At 39.5% G+C, this 18,409-nt stretch overlaps 1 protein-coding gene across 1 annotated transcript in view; it reads left to right on the top strand.

The window, feature by feature from the left end:
• Nucleotides 1-18,409, top strand: part of COL24A1 (collagen, type XXIV, alpha 1) — a gene marked incomplete at its 5' end in the record, with an annotated part of 121,755 nt that overhangs the window by 52,672 nt on the left and 50,674 nt on the right. The window contains 3 exons of the mRNA XM_010145348.1: nt 4,546-4,599; nt 5,680-5,724; nt 17,058-17,111. Coding sequence (XP_010143650.1) covers nt 4,546-4,599; nt 5,680-5,724; nt 17,058-17,111 — 153 coding nt within the window. The remainder of the gene's footprint in view (nt 1-4,545; nt 4,600-5,679; nt 5,725-17,057; nt 17,112-18,409) is intronic.

The following is an 18,409-nucleotide window of genomic DNA, read 5'->3' as shown; positions in this document are numbered from 1 at the left end:
GCCTGAGCTTCTGCCAAGAGCTTCATGGAAGTTTTTGTCTTGACTGCATTATACTTTGAGTCTCCTCCTTGGGCAGGGCTTCATGGCTGGACAGCATCTCCTATGTTGTGCTGTGGCAGCTGGAAAAGCTGCTGCTGCAGTGGGTGACTCACAGGCAATGAGACACCGACCTTCATGTTTGCTACATCACTGGGCATGCACAGGCCACCATCAGCTGGTGTCACAGCGACCCAAGAAGAAAAACTTCTGTGTAACCTAACACACTGAAGTATTTTTAATCTATTATGGGTCAGTTTGACCTCCATTATTTTGGTTTTGATTTCTCTCAATGGGAAATGTGCACACTGTTGGCATGTCTTATGGCTCCCTGGTTTCTCTCACAAGCTATTGAGAGGAGGATGTGTGGATCTGAGGTGGGCCCCAGGGTTGTTGTCTCCAGGCATTTTTTGGTAGCTTGCTGGCTAATATTCCCTCCCGAAATGAGAGGTAGGGGAAATGGGAATTTTGCTTGATAGAGAGCCCTTCCTGGTTTTCCCCCTCATTCAGAGCCCATCTGCTCTCGCCTGCATTCTGCAGTTCTGCTGGCTCCAGCTGCTTCACAGCTGCAAGCCAACTTGTTCACACTGCTGCTCTGAACTTCATTCCTGTCTCTGTCCTTGCTTCTTCACTCCTGCTTGTAACATAGACTGCGTGTTTAACAGGAGAGAGAGTCCCAGTCATGAAGTTGTTCTACCCGATACACGACAGTTTAACAGGACAGAGTCAGTAAGCTGCTGAACACGTGTCTTTTCAAATTATGCTCGCTTGATTGCAGTTTCATAGTGATTGGATTTGCATAGGCTTCGTTTCCATTTTCAGTGAAATGAGTTTAAAGAAGTAAATGCTACATCTGAAAGTAAACACTGTCAAAACTGCGGTGTCGCTGTACTGATAGCCATGGAGGCAGGGGAGGTCTCTGAGAGGGACCTGAGGAAGTGGTCTGGCCATGCATGGACTAGAGGCATCATCAGCCGACAGCTATGCCTTTACCTGGTAGATATCTCTAACTTGTGTTTTGCAGCCTTCAGGGATATGAGGATTCTTCATCCTCCTTGGCGATCTGCTTCAGTCCTTTTCCTGTTTTATACGCATTTTTTCTAATATCTGGCTGTTCTCTTTGGAAGTCTTGCCTGTGTCTTTCTTGCTACAACCTTGCATGCTGTCCTTCAGACCTTATTTGCAGGCATCATTATCAGATTAATCCTTTTTTCAGCCACTGTTACCCTGACTTTCTTAGAGTTTGTCTAAACCAGTAGACTAGTAAAACTATGTTTTAATCCATTGGCAAAACCAAAATTCTGTTCCTAAAGCAGTGATATTTGTTGGATCTCATAGGGTAAAATGAAATCACTCAGGCAGGCAGGCAAAGTATCCTTGTAGGTGTGATATTGTAAACCTTTGATTATTCTAGTTTTCTCTTGGACAGTAATGGAGCAGGTTTCTAATGCTCCTGGAATTCCTCAGCTCTTCTCCCGTCTAGTTTCCAGGTCAGAGTTTTTCAGCCCCCAGTTCAGGTTTAGGCATGCCCAAGCAGGCAGCCATAAATTTTCACCTAACTTTTCTACAAGACACCCTCTGCCTCCACGCTTGTGTCCAACGCTAAAAACAGTGCATGAGACCAAAAACCCCTGGGACCTACCTGGCCAGTGCTGCCGCGAAATAGATCATCCACCACTGGAAGAAAAGTTGAATATGAACCTGCACTCTGTTTCTCAGGTCCCAACTTGGAAATAAGTTTCCACGCGTCTAAAACAACTGGAACCAAAACTGACGGTGCTTCCCTTGTTCCTCAGGATATATCTCAGGTTCCACAGAGCTCAGACTGAATACGAGAAGAGGTTTTTTGAGCTGAATTTGATTGCACGATTTGATTTTTCATTCATTCCTTTCCAAAACTTCCCACTCATTCTATTCTAAAGTCAAATATTTACATTCTCTTAAATTAATCCTAAATAAAATACTGATTCTTTTCATATTTTTTGTCCTGTGAAAATACAGTAGATGCCACATTTTAAAAATGACTGTATTTATCCAGTTTCCTCCCAGTTAACTCTCTCTCTCAAAGGCTATCCAAATATTAACACTGTAAGTGTCAGAGTAGCTCAACTCAGTGCAACAAGCATTGGTGCTTTATTTTTCTTTTATCTTCATTGCTGGAGCAGACAATGCCTTTAAATGGGAAAGAGATTGTTTTAAACCAGAGTGTAAAAAGGAATTGTTGTGAACTGATTCCTTTGAGATACATGTGTAAAACAAAAGCTGTTATTTATATTGCCATAAGGTGGTCAGTTCCTCCTGAAGGTGGAGGGAAGTGCCCTCCAAGCTGCTCCACTCTCCCAGTGCAGTATTTTCTGAAAGTGGCATGTGTCTTCCTGCGGGCTGAAGCCACGTGAGGAGCTTGTAGAGGGATAGAAATAGAGTGATAGTGAGAGACAGATGTATTAAAATAGGCACATCTGTATCAGCCCATCACGAGGTGAAAGGAAGTGCAGGTGGTTGCTGTTTCCTGAAAGGGAAGGGCAAAACTTCCAGCTAGTATTTTGGGATTAATCCTTTGGGATTACCCTGCCCTGGAAGAGTCATTTTCTAAGGGGTTTGCAAGTAGAAAAAGCAGCCATCCTTAATTTAACCTTCTGTCAGCAGCTTTTCCTCCCTGTATGATTTACTTGTGTTGCGTTTCTGTTTAAAGCCAAATCTGTATGTTCAAATTGCTTTACCAGTTAAATCCTCGTGTTCCATTTTCTCAACAACTTGTATCTGTTGTGTGTTCTTTGCAGCTGGTACGTAGCTGGGGTACTACAGCCAAGAAGGTTTTACAGATTGTAATTCCAGTTCAGTTCTGATAGGACTAAAATTCTCAAGGTAGTTAATAGCAGCCACTAGTTTTCTTTCAATGAATTTCATTTAGAAGTTTATGTTACAGTCTGACTTTCTAGAAAGACCTTAATATTCTTTGCAGCAAAGTGGTTACACAGCATGCAGTAACCTGCAGAAGCTCGTTGCATGTCCTTTGCCTAAACCTTGTGGGCAGACATAGCTTGCTTTATCTGGGTCTCTCAGAACTTCTCCTCACAATCTTTTCTCCCTGCATTCCTGGTTCTACTACGTTTTACTCCATTGGCAAAACCAAATTCTGTTCCTAAAGCGGTGATATTTGTTGGAACTCATAGGGTAAAATGAGATCGCTCAGGCAGGCAGAGGGTGAGAGAGATAAGAAGGGATTTATATGAGGAGTCATGAAACCTACTAAGACAATATAATTTTAAGCCGCGTAGAGAATTTCTTGGCTGCCCAGAAACTAACACACACATTGCGCTCAAAAAGTGGGCATGGAGCAGCCAGAGCAAAAGAGCCAAGTGGAAAAATGCCATCTTTTTTTGAAGAAACATGGTTCTTATCTGTTGCTTTAGTTGCTCTTGTCTCAGGACAGCCAATGTGGAAAGAAAAGCTCTCATTACAGAGTCCTGTGATTGCAATTATTCAGGCTGCTGAAACAACAGCCGATAATTTCCTTTGAGCAGAAATCTTCATCTTTTTGATACTGAGTCATCAAATTGTTGAATTAATTTTCTTTCTCTAGTTGTCAGGCTTCAGCGCTCTCATTAACAACTTGCTCAGAAGCAAGATCCAGTCCATTGGACCTTTACTTCTGGACTAGGGTCTTTGCTTCAGAGGAGATGGGTGCAGTTTGTCTAGGCAGGGCTATGCTGTGCAGATAGCCGAAGGGTGAGGCCATGTTTTATGTGGTAGAGGAAGTAAAGTGTACCTGGAAGGAAAACGACCTCCTAAAAGTGAGACAATGAAGTTATAAACATCTGACTGAAAATTCAGGAGAAAAATGTTCTGGTTTGTATGTCTTTCTGTCTGTGTGACAACAGAGGGAGAGATACACGTCGTAAAATGCTTCAAAGATGGCTTCATTTCACAGCCTCCTGCTCTCACTGATATTGTTGTATTCGTCCAGGTAACAGCGTGGTGTTAGAGTATCATAGCAACAAGATCTATCAGCAGCACAGTGCTGGTGGAGAGAGATGAGGCTTAAAATAATAAATTCAAAGAACAAAGAGGAAAGGATATTTGAGGTTATTTTTCTGGTTGAGGAAGGATGGTTATGACACCAGTCCCTCAAGTCTAAACATCAAATCCTGTTTGTGTGAGTCTCTGTTCTGCTGCAGTTATCAAGGCAAGAATGTGAACTTGCCTTTGTCTCCTTAAGTTTTTTTTTAACGTGAAATTGAAATGCGTTTTTTTTCTCAGATTGTGTGTTTCCTCAGTGTTAACCACTGTAAGCGTTAGTACAGATTCTGCTTACTGTGCTAGTATTTTCTGTAATAATCAACAGTGTATTTTCACACATAGATTTATAGATACACTTGCTTCAAATGTTGGTGTTATATATTCCTAAACGGTACATTTTGGGGGGTTTCATGCACATATTTTGATAAATACAGAAATTGAGATGAAATTGTCTTAAATTTCAGTATTTTATTCTAATCATTATTTTAGGGGAAGCCAGGACAGAAAGGCTCTGTAGGTGATCCTGGACCGGAAGGTTTCAAGGTAAGTGATGGTTTTATGTACGAAATAATCTGTATTTGGAGTATCGGCTGTGCACAGTGATACACTGCTATTTATAGTGGCATGCCAGCGAAAGAATATGAGTATGCATGCTTCCATACAATACAAATGTATATCGTACTGGTGAGTCGGCTTTCTTGCAAGATGTCATACTGGAAAAGAAGGAAATTATGCAGCTCTAGGAGACAGGGATGTGTCAGAAAAGACAGCACCTGCAAAAAGGAGATCTAGCTGCCTGGGGGTGTGAGGGTGGCTGCGTCTGGGGGCAACAATGGACTGGGGACAACAATGGACTGGGGACAACAATGGACTGGGGACAACAATGGACTGGGGACAGTTCCTACACTTGCAGCATTTTGGGGGTGTGGGAAGGGATGAGATGAAAAGACTGAAAGAGGAGCTTGTAGCAGCAGAATTTCTCAGTGATGAGTTGCAATCTGAGCAAACAGTACCCAAATCACTGTTCGTCAGGGCACAGAGATTATAGTCATCATCAGATAATAAATAGTGCGTATACACCCAGCTTCTGTTTGTAAAATACAGAGCAAAGTGGTGTGGAGTTACGTAATGTGGCTCACAGTGTTATTAAGGAGAACAGAATGAATTAAACTAATACTTCATGCTAGTTTCAAGTTTCTTAGGGGAAGGGAAGAAGTTTAAGATGTCATTCATATGTCAATTTTCCTAATTTCATAACAAAATTAAAATTATCAATAGTGTGCACAGGTAACATTTACTTTTGAAGCAGCTGTGAAAGTAATTTGCTGAAAGGAAGATTTAAATAAAAACTAAATTGTTCATTTATATTATTTGCTGATTCCATGTATTCAGTGAGCCCTTAATACATAGTTTTCACTGTTGTGGGCAAGGCTTAAAGGACATCTTTTTACAAAATCAAAATTACCCACTGACAAATTTTTGCTGGTTGCAATATTAGCTTTTAAAGCCTTAATTAGCAGATGTAATTTAGAAGATAAGATGCTCCTAGGAAAATAGAGGACTTTAGTATACACATGCCATATAAATTAAAGTTTTAATGAACTACTTTTCTACATTTAACAGGGAGAACAAGGAGACCAAGGAAAACTTGGAAAAACTGGTGAAGCAGTAAGCTTGAATTCTTTCTGATTTTATTTATACTTCTATGTTTATTTAGGAGTGAATGAGTAACTTGTTGCAGTAACTTTCTGAATAAATTTGCCTTTCTTTGAAGCTGTAGTATGTTGCTATACCTTTGTGTTCTTTCAGAATCATGTTTTTTAAAGAAATTCCCCATCCTGGAGCATTTTCCAGAGTTAATACTGCTGTTTTCCTGATAGGTTGAGTGAACATCTCAGGTAGTTGTATGGATCTTCTAAAGCTCATTCAAGTGAACAAGTGATCCTTTTTCAGTTAAATTGTTTGAGAGGCTACATCTAGCCTGGGATGTGTCTTGCAGACTTTTCTGTCTACCCTCCATAAAATCCCAGAGCCCAAGGAGACCTTGAGGTGACGCGTAATCCATTGTCTACTGTCTAGGCTGGCTCAGTTATCTTTCTGTCACTCCTGACAAATATTTGGCTAACCAGTTATTAAAAAGCTCCAAGGACAAAGGCTCTGTAACCTGCAGGCAGCTCAGAGCTTCTCTATCTTTATTTTTAAAAAGTTCTTCCAATTGCGTGACCTGATTTCCATCTGCTGGAAACAGTATTTCAGAAGTGGTGGTTGTTCTTGTGTGCCTCCTTCATTCTTTCTTTTCAGGCTAAACAGTCCCAATTCACTTAGCCTTTCCTATTTCCAGATAATTTAAGTCACATTCTTACTGTTCTGTAGGCTATTACCGATTCATTTAAACATCTAGGACTCCAGCCTACCGGCCAGATTGTTCAGACTGCTGAAAGAAAACAAAAATTACTTCTCATAAACCAGGTTTTTGCATACATGTGCCTATTTCTGCAATAGCGTGATGTTAGTTTATGATTCACAGTCTCCAATCCTTCTTTTTTAAACTCATTATCTTTCCCAGTTCTTCCATTCTAGGCATTTATAAAGTTGACAATTATCACTTAAACCCATTGCATTGCAATTTTCTCTGCTTAATTTCATCCCCTGCCCTTTTGTGTTTTTTAACTTATGTCTGCAAAGTATGAGCTTGTTGACCCATGCTTGAGTTACCCAGATGTTGCATAGAATGTACTGAATTGGTTTTGTTTCTTGAATTAATGTGTGCCAAGGAGAGATACCATGTACTGGTTCGGGCTCAGTGCTGTACTACTCACATAAACTCTGTTCAGCTTAGATGGTCGTCAGAACAAGCTCCCCCTTGTTTGCAGGTATAACCCAGGCAGCTCATCAAATACTTCATTACTGTTGAAATTTTCTGAAGTGCTTGTAAGTCAAGCCCTGCTCCTCTGTGCACTCTGTGCTCCAGTGAAGAAGCTGTCTCTCAGCCAGTTAAAAGTATCTGCGTAGACAGGAACTGATAATGCTGTATAATGCCAGAAGGTCCACTTAAGTCAGCCAGCGTATCTCCGAACGTAGCAAGTGTACTTAACAGCAGCTTGATCCATGGCTTTGTTAAGCAGTTTATCCATAGCAAAACTTTCGTTTTGTTAGGTTGTAATCGGAGCTGTAAAGCAGCGGTTTCCTTTCCTTATGACACCATTTGGAAAACCTGGGGGATTTTCTGTTGCTGAATGATTAGGGTAAACGTGGATGAATGGACAGAAGAATGAGGATGTCATTCATGAGGGCATCAAAACACTGCATTGCTTTTATGAAGAGATGCAGAAATTACTCTGTACTGGGACACAGTAATACAACCTCCTGTCCATACAAACAGTATTTCTGTGCAAACATTACACTTGTTTTTGGTTTTTATTTCCCAGTGGTGACCAAAACAAAGCTTTTATTACATATGAATTCTGCGTTTCAGCCTGTAATATGCTAGGGAAATTTGATAGCATTTATTCTGTTGTACAGTGCCACATGCACCATAATCCTCAACAAAAGACAAAGCTAAGCTCAACCTTAATTCACTACATTAATAATAGCATATAAATCAATCACACAAGCTTCGGGTACTTAACCTTAGGTTTCTGGATTTGTCATGGGCTTTGTTTTCCTCCTCAGTGAGCTTCAATTCAGTGCACGCATTTTCCACAACTCTGATATTTTGTATGAACATAGTATCATTCACTGCTAAATCAGCTCCATTCTAATATGAACATAGTATTTACTAGCTGAAATAGATGATCGATAATTATATGTTGCACTGATGATTAATAAAGTAATCATACTAATGACCTAACTGTAGTCAGGGACAAGCGACAGGAATAAAATAACAGAAATATTTTTTGTGCCAAAAGTGGGAATGTTGCAGCCTTTTTACAGTGTTATAAAGAAAGATGATTACGGCCCATCATTAATTACCACTTCCCACACTTGGAGAATTTGCATATGATACAGGATGACATGAGATACCCAAGAACTGTAGTGCTTTATAATCTATTAATAAATATTCTTTATTTTTCCCTGTGGATTGTAGAGTGTCTTCTACTTTATGTACATGCATTTTAATCAAATGAGCTTCATAGGCCCTCGATCCTATTATATACCTTCGTATTATCTGGCAGCAGAGGATTAACATCCGCTACATGGTCTTTGGGAGGATAACATTACTTATCTGTTAAGGCCAATGGTCAAACACCAGGAGCGTAAAACACTCTTAGCAGAATTCACAGGAAGGACCTTTCAAAATTCTTTCCTTTGACTTTATTCACAACTGTAATCTGTAACAGTTAAACTTTTTCTAAATAAATCAAAAAGTACTAGCAGGAAGAGGATGATTTTTCTCATATGCAGAAAATGGTTTTCCAGATGTGATCCTGATGTAAACTGTTCACTGCTGTACACTTTGGACACAGTTTTTACTTTGAGCTTCTTTTTGTAACAAGTAATTTTTATTTTCCTTGGTGTGCAGACAGAATTTTTATTCACAGATAAATCCACTCCCTGCTATTCAATATGGGCTCTGGTGACATTCACGATGACTCCAGGACATCTTTGGAATGAAACATGCCACACACACACACACACTCTCACTGCTGCCTGAGGTGCCAAGAGTTACTGTGTTTCTGCAGCAGCTTTTCCAGGTCAAGTACTGCTTAATATCTGCTTAGAAAAATACAGAAGGCAACTGTGCACAAGCAGGGTAGTTTGAACAGCAGGAGATTGGACTGTAATGCTTGTTTGTTCGGTCTAGTAAGAGGGATATGTGCTGAAATACAGCTTTGTCAATAGGCTAGAAGCAATATTGTCCAACATTTCTTAGGTCGCGTGAAGCTGCTGCCTCTTCAGAGCACGTTTTTGCCGAAGTATTTCTGGGTACTTGTCTGGTATGGAAACTGAGGAAACTAAATTTATAAAAGGTTCACCACATTCATGAGCTTAAAATGACACTCATTTTAATAGTAGCTCAGGAATCAAACTTCAGATGCTATTCTGTAACGGAGTCTACAACAAAAACTGTTTCTCTGGCTACACCATATGCCCTTTTTGAAGGAGGAGGTGGTCAGGTTCAGGAGGTGCTCCTTGGCTAAGTAGAGCCCAAAGCTGCAGTAGCATCCGGGAGCTGTCCTTTGCTGCAGGGCCATTAAGCCTGATTGAAGAAGTGTTGTTTAAGTTAGTGAGAAGTAAGGGACAGCTGCCAGAACAAATTTACCTGCTGGTAAGAGAAAATATTTTGGAAGCCATGCCAAAGGAAACAGCCACTTCAGCTACTGAGAAAATTGCCCTTACGGTTGGGAGAGGAAAATCTCACTTTGTTCAAATGTACAACTGGATTTTATATGCTTAGATCAGATCCACTGATGGATAGCAAGTATTTGAAACCAGCTTCAAGCATCTCATACAAATGACCTGTCTGTGTAAGTGTGAGGGATGATGTAAGAAAATGGTTCATGGCTCGACTTTTATAGCACAAAATTTAACTCATCTGAACTTAAAACAGTTGCTTGTCAGGATTGTGTAACTCTTTGGTAATGGTAGTGTTTACATAGACTGGGCCACACTAAATAACTAAGGGTAAGTTAAGTCCAGTTTCTTGATGGCAGCTGCATTAGAGATTCAGCCCTTGGCCCACGTACTTCTGAATTAGAAATTACTGACACTTGTATACTTACTGAGACAGAGTACAAGGGTGGAACTGTCAGCTGCAGCAAGTACAACTGGTGTCAAAAGGACAAGCTAAAATAAGCAGAGCTTATGAACGCAAATCCTGGAAAAATAATCTTCAAAGACCTGGAAAAGTTGTATGTCAGCAAGTTTGTCCAGTTGCAAATAGGTTTTGAAATAGCAGAAGAGAAATCAAGCTGAAATGATAAATGTGTCCCCCTACAAAAAAAAAAAGGCTAAAAAGAGTAGGAAGTTACAGTCCAGCAAAGAAAAAAAAGTGATATTCAGGCTGTCAGTGGCAGCTCCATAGCAGGCTGGAAATGGTCAGCCAGAATCTGTGGGAAAGCAAGAAAATGCTGCAGTCAGGCCATGTGCCTAGGAGTTGAGAGTTTTGAGAAGAATTCCCATAAAGCAATTACCACATCTCCTGCAGAGATAAAAATTAGCTGGATTAGGCACCAGGCATGCTTAATTCATAGAGAATGGAAACTGCAGTTCCTTTTCCTTGAAGAGATTAAACGGGCTTTAACTGATGTTTTCAGGGTGCTCAACAGAAGGAGTTCTTTGAACTATCATGAAAAGTCTGGGCTTTGGGGATATGCAAATGAGAATTGTAAGCCATAGGCCAAAAGAAAAGTCAGTTGAGGAAAACCTTTCCTGTCCCCACCCCCCCAAAAAAAAGACTGGTGAATGCATGGGGCATTACCAAGGGCTTCAGAAGAAGAAAGTAGTTCAGCTGCTTTTAGAAACCTATTGGACACAGATTAATGTAAATTCTATTAAATCCTTCAGTGAATGGCAATAATGATACTTCTGTGTCTATGTTATGCTTCTTGTTCTTACCTTAGATGAACTCATACACTCTCATTGCTGCTAGGTCTGTCTTTGAAGAGTGGGAAAACAGGTTACAATAGCTGGAGGTTAGCTTTTCCAAGCTGTTGCTCATTTTACTTGAAGGATTTCTAGCTACTCGTGTTCTTCATCAGCTAGTCTCAGCTGCCATGCTACTCCACAGAATACGCACAGCCCCATACCCTTATGGTACTGCAAGTTAAGACTAACACCTTAAAAAACACTCCCTATACCACTGAGAACACTCAGAGAGAAGGCTAATCTGTTCCGTGTGAAATTTGTTACCCAAAGAAAAAAGCCACTAGTTAGATGCTTGTATGTAAATAACTTTTATCCCAGTTCAGTGTAGCCAAGATAGGACTCTCTTGAGGAATATCTTCTTTCAGAAGATTTGTTTTTTCTTTACACATATTACAAAATGCTGCCAGTGTGGACTTGACAGGCAAAAACCAATGTCATTATTCACTTGTAAAAGTGAAAATACTTCAGATTTGGATGGAGCGTATGTCCCTCAATTCACCTCATGTCATCTCCAAGCTGCTTATGGCAAGTAGACGTCCCGCTGAATGAACTGTGTCCTGACTGCCACTGTAGTACTGACCTCAGGCTGCCTTTTTCTCACTGCCATTTAAAAGATTCACAAACAAATGGAACCCTTGCAGATCTAGTAGAACATCAGAAAACCGTACCAGTCTTCCATGCTTTCCCTTGCCAAGAGAGGGCTTTAGCCTTTCCAGGGACTCAGGTGCTTACCTGTGTGGTAGTGATTTTGTAACTGTGTGGTTGTTTTCCCACCACCTGATCTATAGCTTTATATTCATACCTTTTTGCATGCCCAAGTGATTTTGCAGCACTAAAATAAGAGAAAAATGTTTAAGGCTTCTTAGCAATAGGCAAGGATAAGTTTTTCTGGCATATATTGAACTTACTCATATCGGCACACATCCCTTCTTTTCACTTTTTGTCTCTTTTACTGTCTGTCTGAATTTAATGGATGTATTTCATGTACTCTAGCTATTTGGGAAGAAAAATAGAGACAAATAGTATCTGCACTTTAGCTTCCAAAGTTTCGCCGGTGGTCACATCCTGCTGCCACTTCCTACGTGAGCTTCCTTTAAATGCAAGCGTTTCTCTGCCTAACGCTATAAAACAGAATTGTCCTACTTTACGCTGGTGCTACTGGAAGCAAAACTTAGCCCGTTTATTTCTTTCCTAAAACTGCTGTAGATTAAGCAGTGGTGCCAGTACATTTTGCCTTTCAGGTAGTTGAAGTTTTGAGACCTTCAGAAATTTGAGTGCAACATCAACTGCAAGGTACAAATATGGTGCGTCTCTGTTTTCATTCACCTTCTCCACTGGCAGTAACAAAGCACAGTTTGTCACCTAGTAACTTTCTCAACAGACAGAAAATGCCAGAGAGATGAACAGATCTCAGTGTCAAAAAGAAGAAAATAGCATCTGCCTTTCAAATATCCTGCTACCCAACATAATCCCAGTAAAGCAGCTACAGGTCTTATGGCTACTTCATAACATTTTTAGTACTGTAGTTATGAGGTAGGAAATAGTTTCTAAAGTTTAGAGGTGGAACCACTAGCTTGAATAAAGGATGACGCGACCAAAGCTAGTGCATGTGCCATACATACAGCAGTTTACACAGCTGTCAGCCATGAGCTCCTCAGATGCCAAGGTCTAACGTGGGGTCATTTTCTAGTCTACTCTTTTGAGAATTCAAACCAAAGTGCCACTAGGAGGGTAAATGGAGTTTAGTCACTAAGGGATTCCAGTAGTTGAACCGGCGGTAAATTTTAGGTAAACTAGCATCAGTTTACCTGATAGTCTTTATTTGGCCTTTGAGATAACCCAAATTACTAGAGTTTCTCCTTTCTATGAGAGAATATATTCTCCAAAAGTGATCCTGTTCCATTGCTTTCCCAAAGATTAAAATCCTTTTTAAATACCTCAGTAGTTTAAAAAAAAAATAAAAATGAGAGAGTAGTGATAAACCCCAAAACTTCGGTTTTCCATGATGCAGTTTGTACCCAGGTCTTGCATGGCATTAAAAATTCAGACTGTTGGCCTAGAAGACCACCTTGTCAAAACCGGAGCGTAATTAAGTGACATTTTCAGAACTATTTTCCTTATTTCTTTGTCGGTTAGTTTTATTCAGCATTCCCAGTGGTGTGGAGACAGGGCTGTCTCTAAAAGTTTGGGTTTCCCTTACCTCTAGGTGCAGGATGTTAACAGCTGCGCCATTCAGTTCACACCTGATACTGGTGCAGTAGTAAGCAGTAACCTTCTACATAAAGGTCCTAGTGAAAGTCTTTGGTTTCAAAAGCCTGTAACCTTCTACATAAAGGTCCTAGTGAAAGTCTTTGGTTTCAAAAGCCTGTCTGTGATTCAGCAATATAGTATTTTTGATCAGATCAAAACATCATCACTCGAAAACATTGTTCTGACACAAATTCACCCAGAAATCTATGACTAGCGGGGTTTTTTATTTCAGAGCAGATACCAACTGTCCGTGACACCACCTTTCTCACAGATCAGCTGCCTTTGTTCATCTGCAGGCGCTATGAAGCCCGAATAGCGGCCAGTATTAACCCTGCATCATGATTTCTTTCTCATTTTAGTCCAGGCCTGGTCTTGGTTGCATCCATCAGAAGCAGGCATGAACAGATCCAGTATTAGTGCCTATAATACCAGGGTCCAGATGGATTGATTTTAAAAATATATGTTAATACAAAAAATATTTATTAGTACAAATGTTTGTTAGGAATTAGTTTTTAAAATATTATGAGTTGTAGAGGTATTTTTCTGTAAGCCAGGTATGAAATAGTAGAAGCTGATTGTTTTCTTCCTCCTCCTGTCCATCACCCTTAGTTGTCTTTTTAACATAGATAGTTGGCTTGAATCTTCAAGGATTGTCAAGAAGATTTTAATCTGTTAAAATCAAATGTAAATGCTGACTCATTTGGGGTTCTTTTTAGTATTATACTAAAATGTGTAAGGTCTATCATTAAGTGTGAAGCTGATGGGCTCTTAAATGTTTAAATGGGAATCTTAATGAGAGTGCAGAGATTATGATATTGCTGAATGCTGGATCTATAGTGAAGTGACTCAGCACAGATTCAGGACAAATTTTAATGAAAATTAATTGGAAATACCAAAAAAGGTTCATAAAATTATGTTAGTGTGGCAAGGTAATATTTTAAATTTACTTATCTCTTTAAAAGAATGTTGAATAAAAAAGTTTGAAAATGCTGAATTCTAAATGAAATAACATTGGAGTGGAAAACTTTCAATTACTATAGAGAATGTGTTAGTGTACAACCTGACAGCAATGTTTGGAACCAGCTGGATATTAATTTCATACTGCAAAGTTTTTCGGTAGATCACTCCATACTTGAGTTCACATTAAGTGTACAGTGTGTTTTCAATTATTCAACCTACAGTCCAGTTTCTAACACAGAGCATATGCCCCGGCAAGTTGTTTTTGTCTTTCTCAGACATGTGTTAGTTGTGAGATCTGGTCTCTTGACTCATTTTCCCCAAAAATGCTCCTGTCAACAGTGTTACACAAATCCATCTAGATAAAAGTTTATGATTTTTTTTTTTAATTAGGTGGTGATTTTCCTTAAATGTTTCAGGGATTTTTTGGTGTTTCTGTTACCTAATACATTCAATTTGATTTTTGGAATCCAATCCTGCTTTTTTTTTTTAATTAGGTGGTGATTTTCCTTAAATGTTTCAGGGATTTTTTGGTGTTTCTGTTACCTAATACATTCAATTTGATTTTTGGAATCCAATCCTGCCCCGCAAACGATTGGAGAGTACTGGAAGACACTAACTCAACAAACCTGCTTTGGATTGTATTCATCCACTTGCATAGAAAGGAGAGAGAGTTGAAACCTCAATCCAGTCCTAGTGGCTGGTCTTTATAATAGGCCAATCCAAACCTGGGATTTAAGGAGCCATGTGATTTTTAAGAAAGCCCAGAGGGAAGACATCATATTATGGCTAATATATTGAAGGAACAAGATGTTTTGCTCTCCAATTGCACTTTTCACTGTCTGCTACTAATTGTCTTAAGGACCGAAATTGTATTCTTAAGTAAGCTACTTTCTCTCTTGCCTCTGTGTGTACGTGCCCTAGCTTTATCTGAGTCTCAGACACTTGACCTCAGTTTTGAACAGAGACGTGGAAGAGCATTTAGTTAACCTGTCATGAACTTCTTTCCTCTTTATTCCTCTTGAAGTCGCTACTGCCTTTACCATTTCACTGACCTCAGTTCTTTTTGTCACCTTGACTGTTGTTTTCTTTCCATTCATATCCACTCATGCAGAATTTCTTTCCCATCTTTTGTATCAACAAAAACCCACTTTCTTCTTTTACTGTTTTTATTGTAAAATTCCTTTACTTAACTATTTTTTTCCAAGGAACAGCCGTGTCTAGGAATCTTTCTGTTTAATAGTTAACTTCTGTTCTGGCTCTGGAAGGTGGCACAGGCTAAACCCAATGTGCTGGGTAGTACAAGAGCTCATTCACAGTCACTGCTTCCTAGTCATTCCTTCTCTTTCAGACTAGAGCACCAGAGTCAGAAAGACAGTTCTTAACTGAAAACGGGACTTGACTGGTGGCTGCGTAGTAAATGGTTCACTACTGGTGCAGGGCACAGCTACCCATCTTTCTAATCAGCATCTGCAGTCCTGTAAACAGCGTGGCATTGGCTGGGACATCATGAGTGTCTCTGTGGAAGGAGGATAGGTCTGAGTTACACCTTGGCTCGGACTATGTCTTCTGTCCTTTCTGGAATAAGAGAATCAAAGTGATTAGTCCTTTTGAAACCATACCTCCACACACCTTATCTTGATGAGCAAGGGTAATTCTTTGTCTCACAGATTTCTGCCTAGTACTGAGGCCCACTGTTGGCCATGACTAGTAGCAGCGGTAGCTCTAGTTCTCAGAGGTCATCATGAAAGTCCCTCATTCCTGCCAGTGACGTCTGGGCATCACCTTAATGCCGGTATCACCGAGACAAATCTTTGACTGCTGCCAAGCTAAGAGATGTCTCAGTTCTGACATATAATACACAAGTTCTCCCACATAATACATCAGTCCAGCAGCCACAGAGATGCCGCCTTATCTCTTCAGCCCCTTCCAGAAAGTATTTTGTGCCAGTATTGTCAGCCTCAAAGGCAGCCGTATCAATGGCTCATTGCAGCATATTTAAATTATGAGATTTGCAGGTAGCTAGCAGTCCAAGAAAATAAGAAACAATCAGAGAACCTTAGTTACTTTGCTCCTGTTATGTTAAAATACTTGAGGCAAAACTGCATTGAAATTACACAGGTAAAAGCTAAAAATTTTTTTTTTCAGAGGCAGAGATCTCAGACTGTTGTCTTTCTGCTCTGAAACTATTTCTATGGAATAAACTACTAGGCTTTTAAAGGAATATGAGGAGTCTAGTGAGCTCAGACGTAATGTTTTTTTAAAAAAACTCACTGAAGTGCCAGTGTAGTGCTACTTAAGCTAGTGCATTCCTACATGTGCAGAGATAGCAGTGCCAGCGTGTGAACTGCACTCTTCAATGTGCAAGTAATTTTTGCTTTTTAAAGTGTTACAGCTGTGGTATATTATGTCAGTGCTAGGAGCTTACACATTTCTGCCCTCTTTCATGATTTCGCATTTACGTGACGTACTCTGCTCACCTATTACTTTTTCTTCAGGCTCACTGTGTCATACTTTTCTCAGTTGGGACCTTGAGCCATAATCTGTTTTTTTTCTTTTAGTTTCATAACAATGGGGCTATTTCAAGCACTGGGAATAAGCTTTTAAAAAATATTTCCTCTCATGTTTCCCACTCCGTATGGTGGTACTTGTTTTATCCAGTGGAAATTTGTGGGAGAGCCTCAGGAGAAATTTACTTTATTTTTGAAGGACTGAAAGTCTCTGATGTCCTGACTTCAAAGACATTTAGGCATTTACAGCTCCTGAAGGGAATATTCTGACAACACCTGATTCAATATAATTTTTGTGTTGAGTGGCTTTTACTTTGTTCCACTGAATTTATTCACCTGGAAATTTGTCATCAGACTGAAGCAAAACAGTTACCGCCTTTAACTGTATGTTTGTAAAGCTTTTAGCACTGCAAGACTGAGCCTATGGTAGCACAGTATGATGATTAAATTACTGTAATTTCTTTTCTAGCAGTAGCCATGTACTGTTGGTGTGTATAGAAAGAGTGATCCTCCTGCTTGGATTGAAGCCAGGTTAGCTTGTGCAGTCCTTACCTACCCACAGGAGCACTGACACAAATAGACCAATGGTTCTCCAGCATGAAGAAACGTGCCTTGCTCTGCTATTGGGTTGCAGGGGACCTGCCAGCCATGAACTAGTATCGATATCGCACTAAAGTCTGCTTACTTTTTGTACAGGGATCAGCTGGCTTACCTGGAGAAACTGGGCCATCTGGAAGCCCTGGTGAAAAGGTACGATAATGTATCTGACTGCTTAGCAGCAAAAATCTGCTCTGAAAACCACCAGGGCGATAAATATATTGGGGAGAGATCATTTGCTGACCACTGGCAAAGCTAGTATTCCTGTAGCTGTTTCGGAGCGCAGGAATATAATAAAGCGTAGTCTAAATGCTGTTATTTGAGGTATGTATCTGATATCCTTGATTTTACTTGGCAACTAATTCAGAGCTGATAGATTTGATATCTTGTTCATATTATGCCACTTTATTATCTACTGCTGTTGATTCACAGAAACTGGCATAAATTACACTTGGTTTTTGTCATTGGTTTTGCACTGCTACATAATGAAGACAAAAGTAGAAAGGTAAAATTTGGCTGTATGCATTAACTGAGTAAAGAACACAACATTTTTCGTTTTGTCTGCTGTGCAGGAACAGTTGTGTTTATGAAAGCAGAGTTTGGCAGACTTAATGTGACTGGAACAGTATAAATAGCTTAAGCATATTTGACATGGTTTTATTTAGGTGAGGCATTTTGAAACCAAAAAACAGGAAACTATTACTGGACTGCATGTCAGCTTCAATTATAATAAAAGTATAATTGTTTGTCAGAATCATCCAGCACCATTCGTATTTCTTCCCTGCAGGGCTGAATTATTTCATCTAGACTGTGGCTGCTATTTAGATATTTTACTGAGAAAGTCTTAATAACGTATTAGAACTTCCGTGAAAATCTGATTATAATTTATATAATCTATGAAAGGAAGTACATCAGTGGAAAGCACTACTTGTTAAAACTAAAATTTAGACAAGTGTCATACGGTTTTAATCATAATATTATTTTAGAATTCAGTGTCAAAGGGTTCTTGTTCTTTATAATTACACTTGGCTCAACAGAGATTTCCCTGGGATACTGCTGCTAGTTTTGTGAGGAGGGAAAAGGCAGTAAAAGACTCATTAATCTATCAGCAGCAAATGGAAGCAAGCTTCTTCATGGTGCGGTAATTGTTGTTATTGCTATACTGTTTCTGTAGAATTTATTGTCTTTCTCTATTCTGGATTAAATAGTACAATGTAAAATGCTATGTGGATTTAAATGAGAAACAAAATTCCAGCATAATTAATTTAAAGAAATGTGTCTTTACAGTATGCAACATAAAATACAGTGTTATCGCTATGTCATGTGTACTACCTGCTATAAAAATGTCATCTTTATACGGGGATAATCTACAGCCAGTCCTGATGTCTGGGCTGGATGTTATGTGAATAAAAGGTGTAAAAAATATGCAAGACAAGAAAGAAACCCTTCCT

The sequence above is a fragment of the Buceros rhinoceros genome, unplaced genomic scaffold (assembly GCF_000710305.1).
Source record: "Buceros rhinoceros silvestris isolate BGI_N320 unplaced genomic scaffold, ASM71030v1 scaffold8241, whole genome shotgun sequence".
Taxonomy (NCBI): domain Eukaryota; kingdom Metazoa; phylum Chordata; class Aves; order Bucerotiformes; family Bucerotidae; genus Buceros; species Buceros rhinoceros.
Note: the sequence above shows the minus strand (reverse complement) of the source record. Positions and strands in the feature narration are given on the sequence as shown.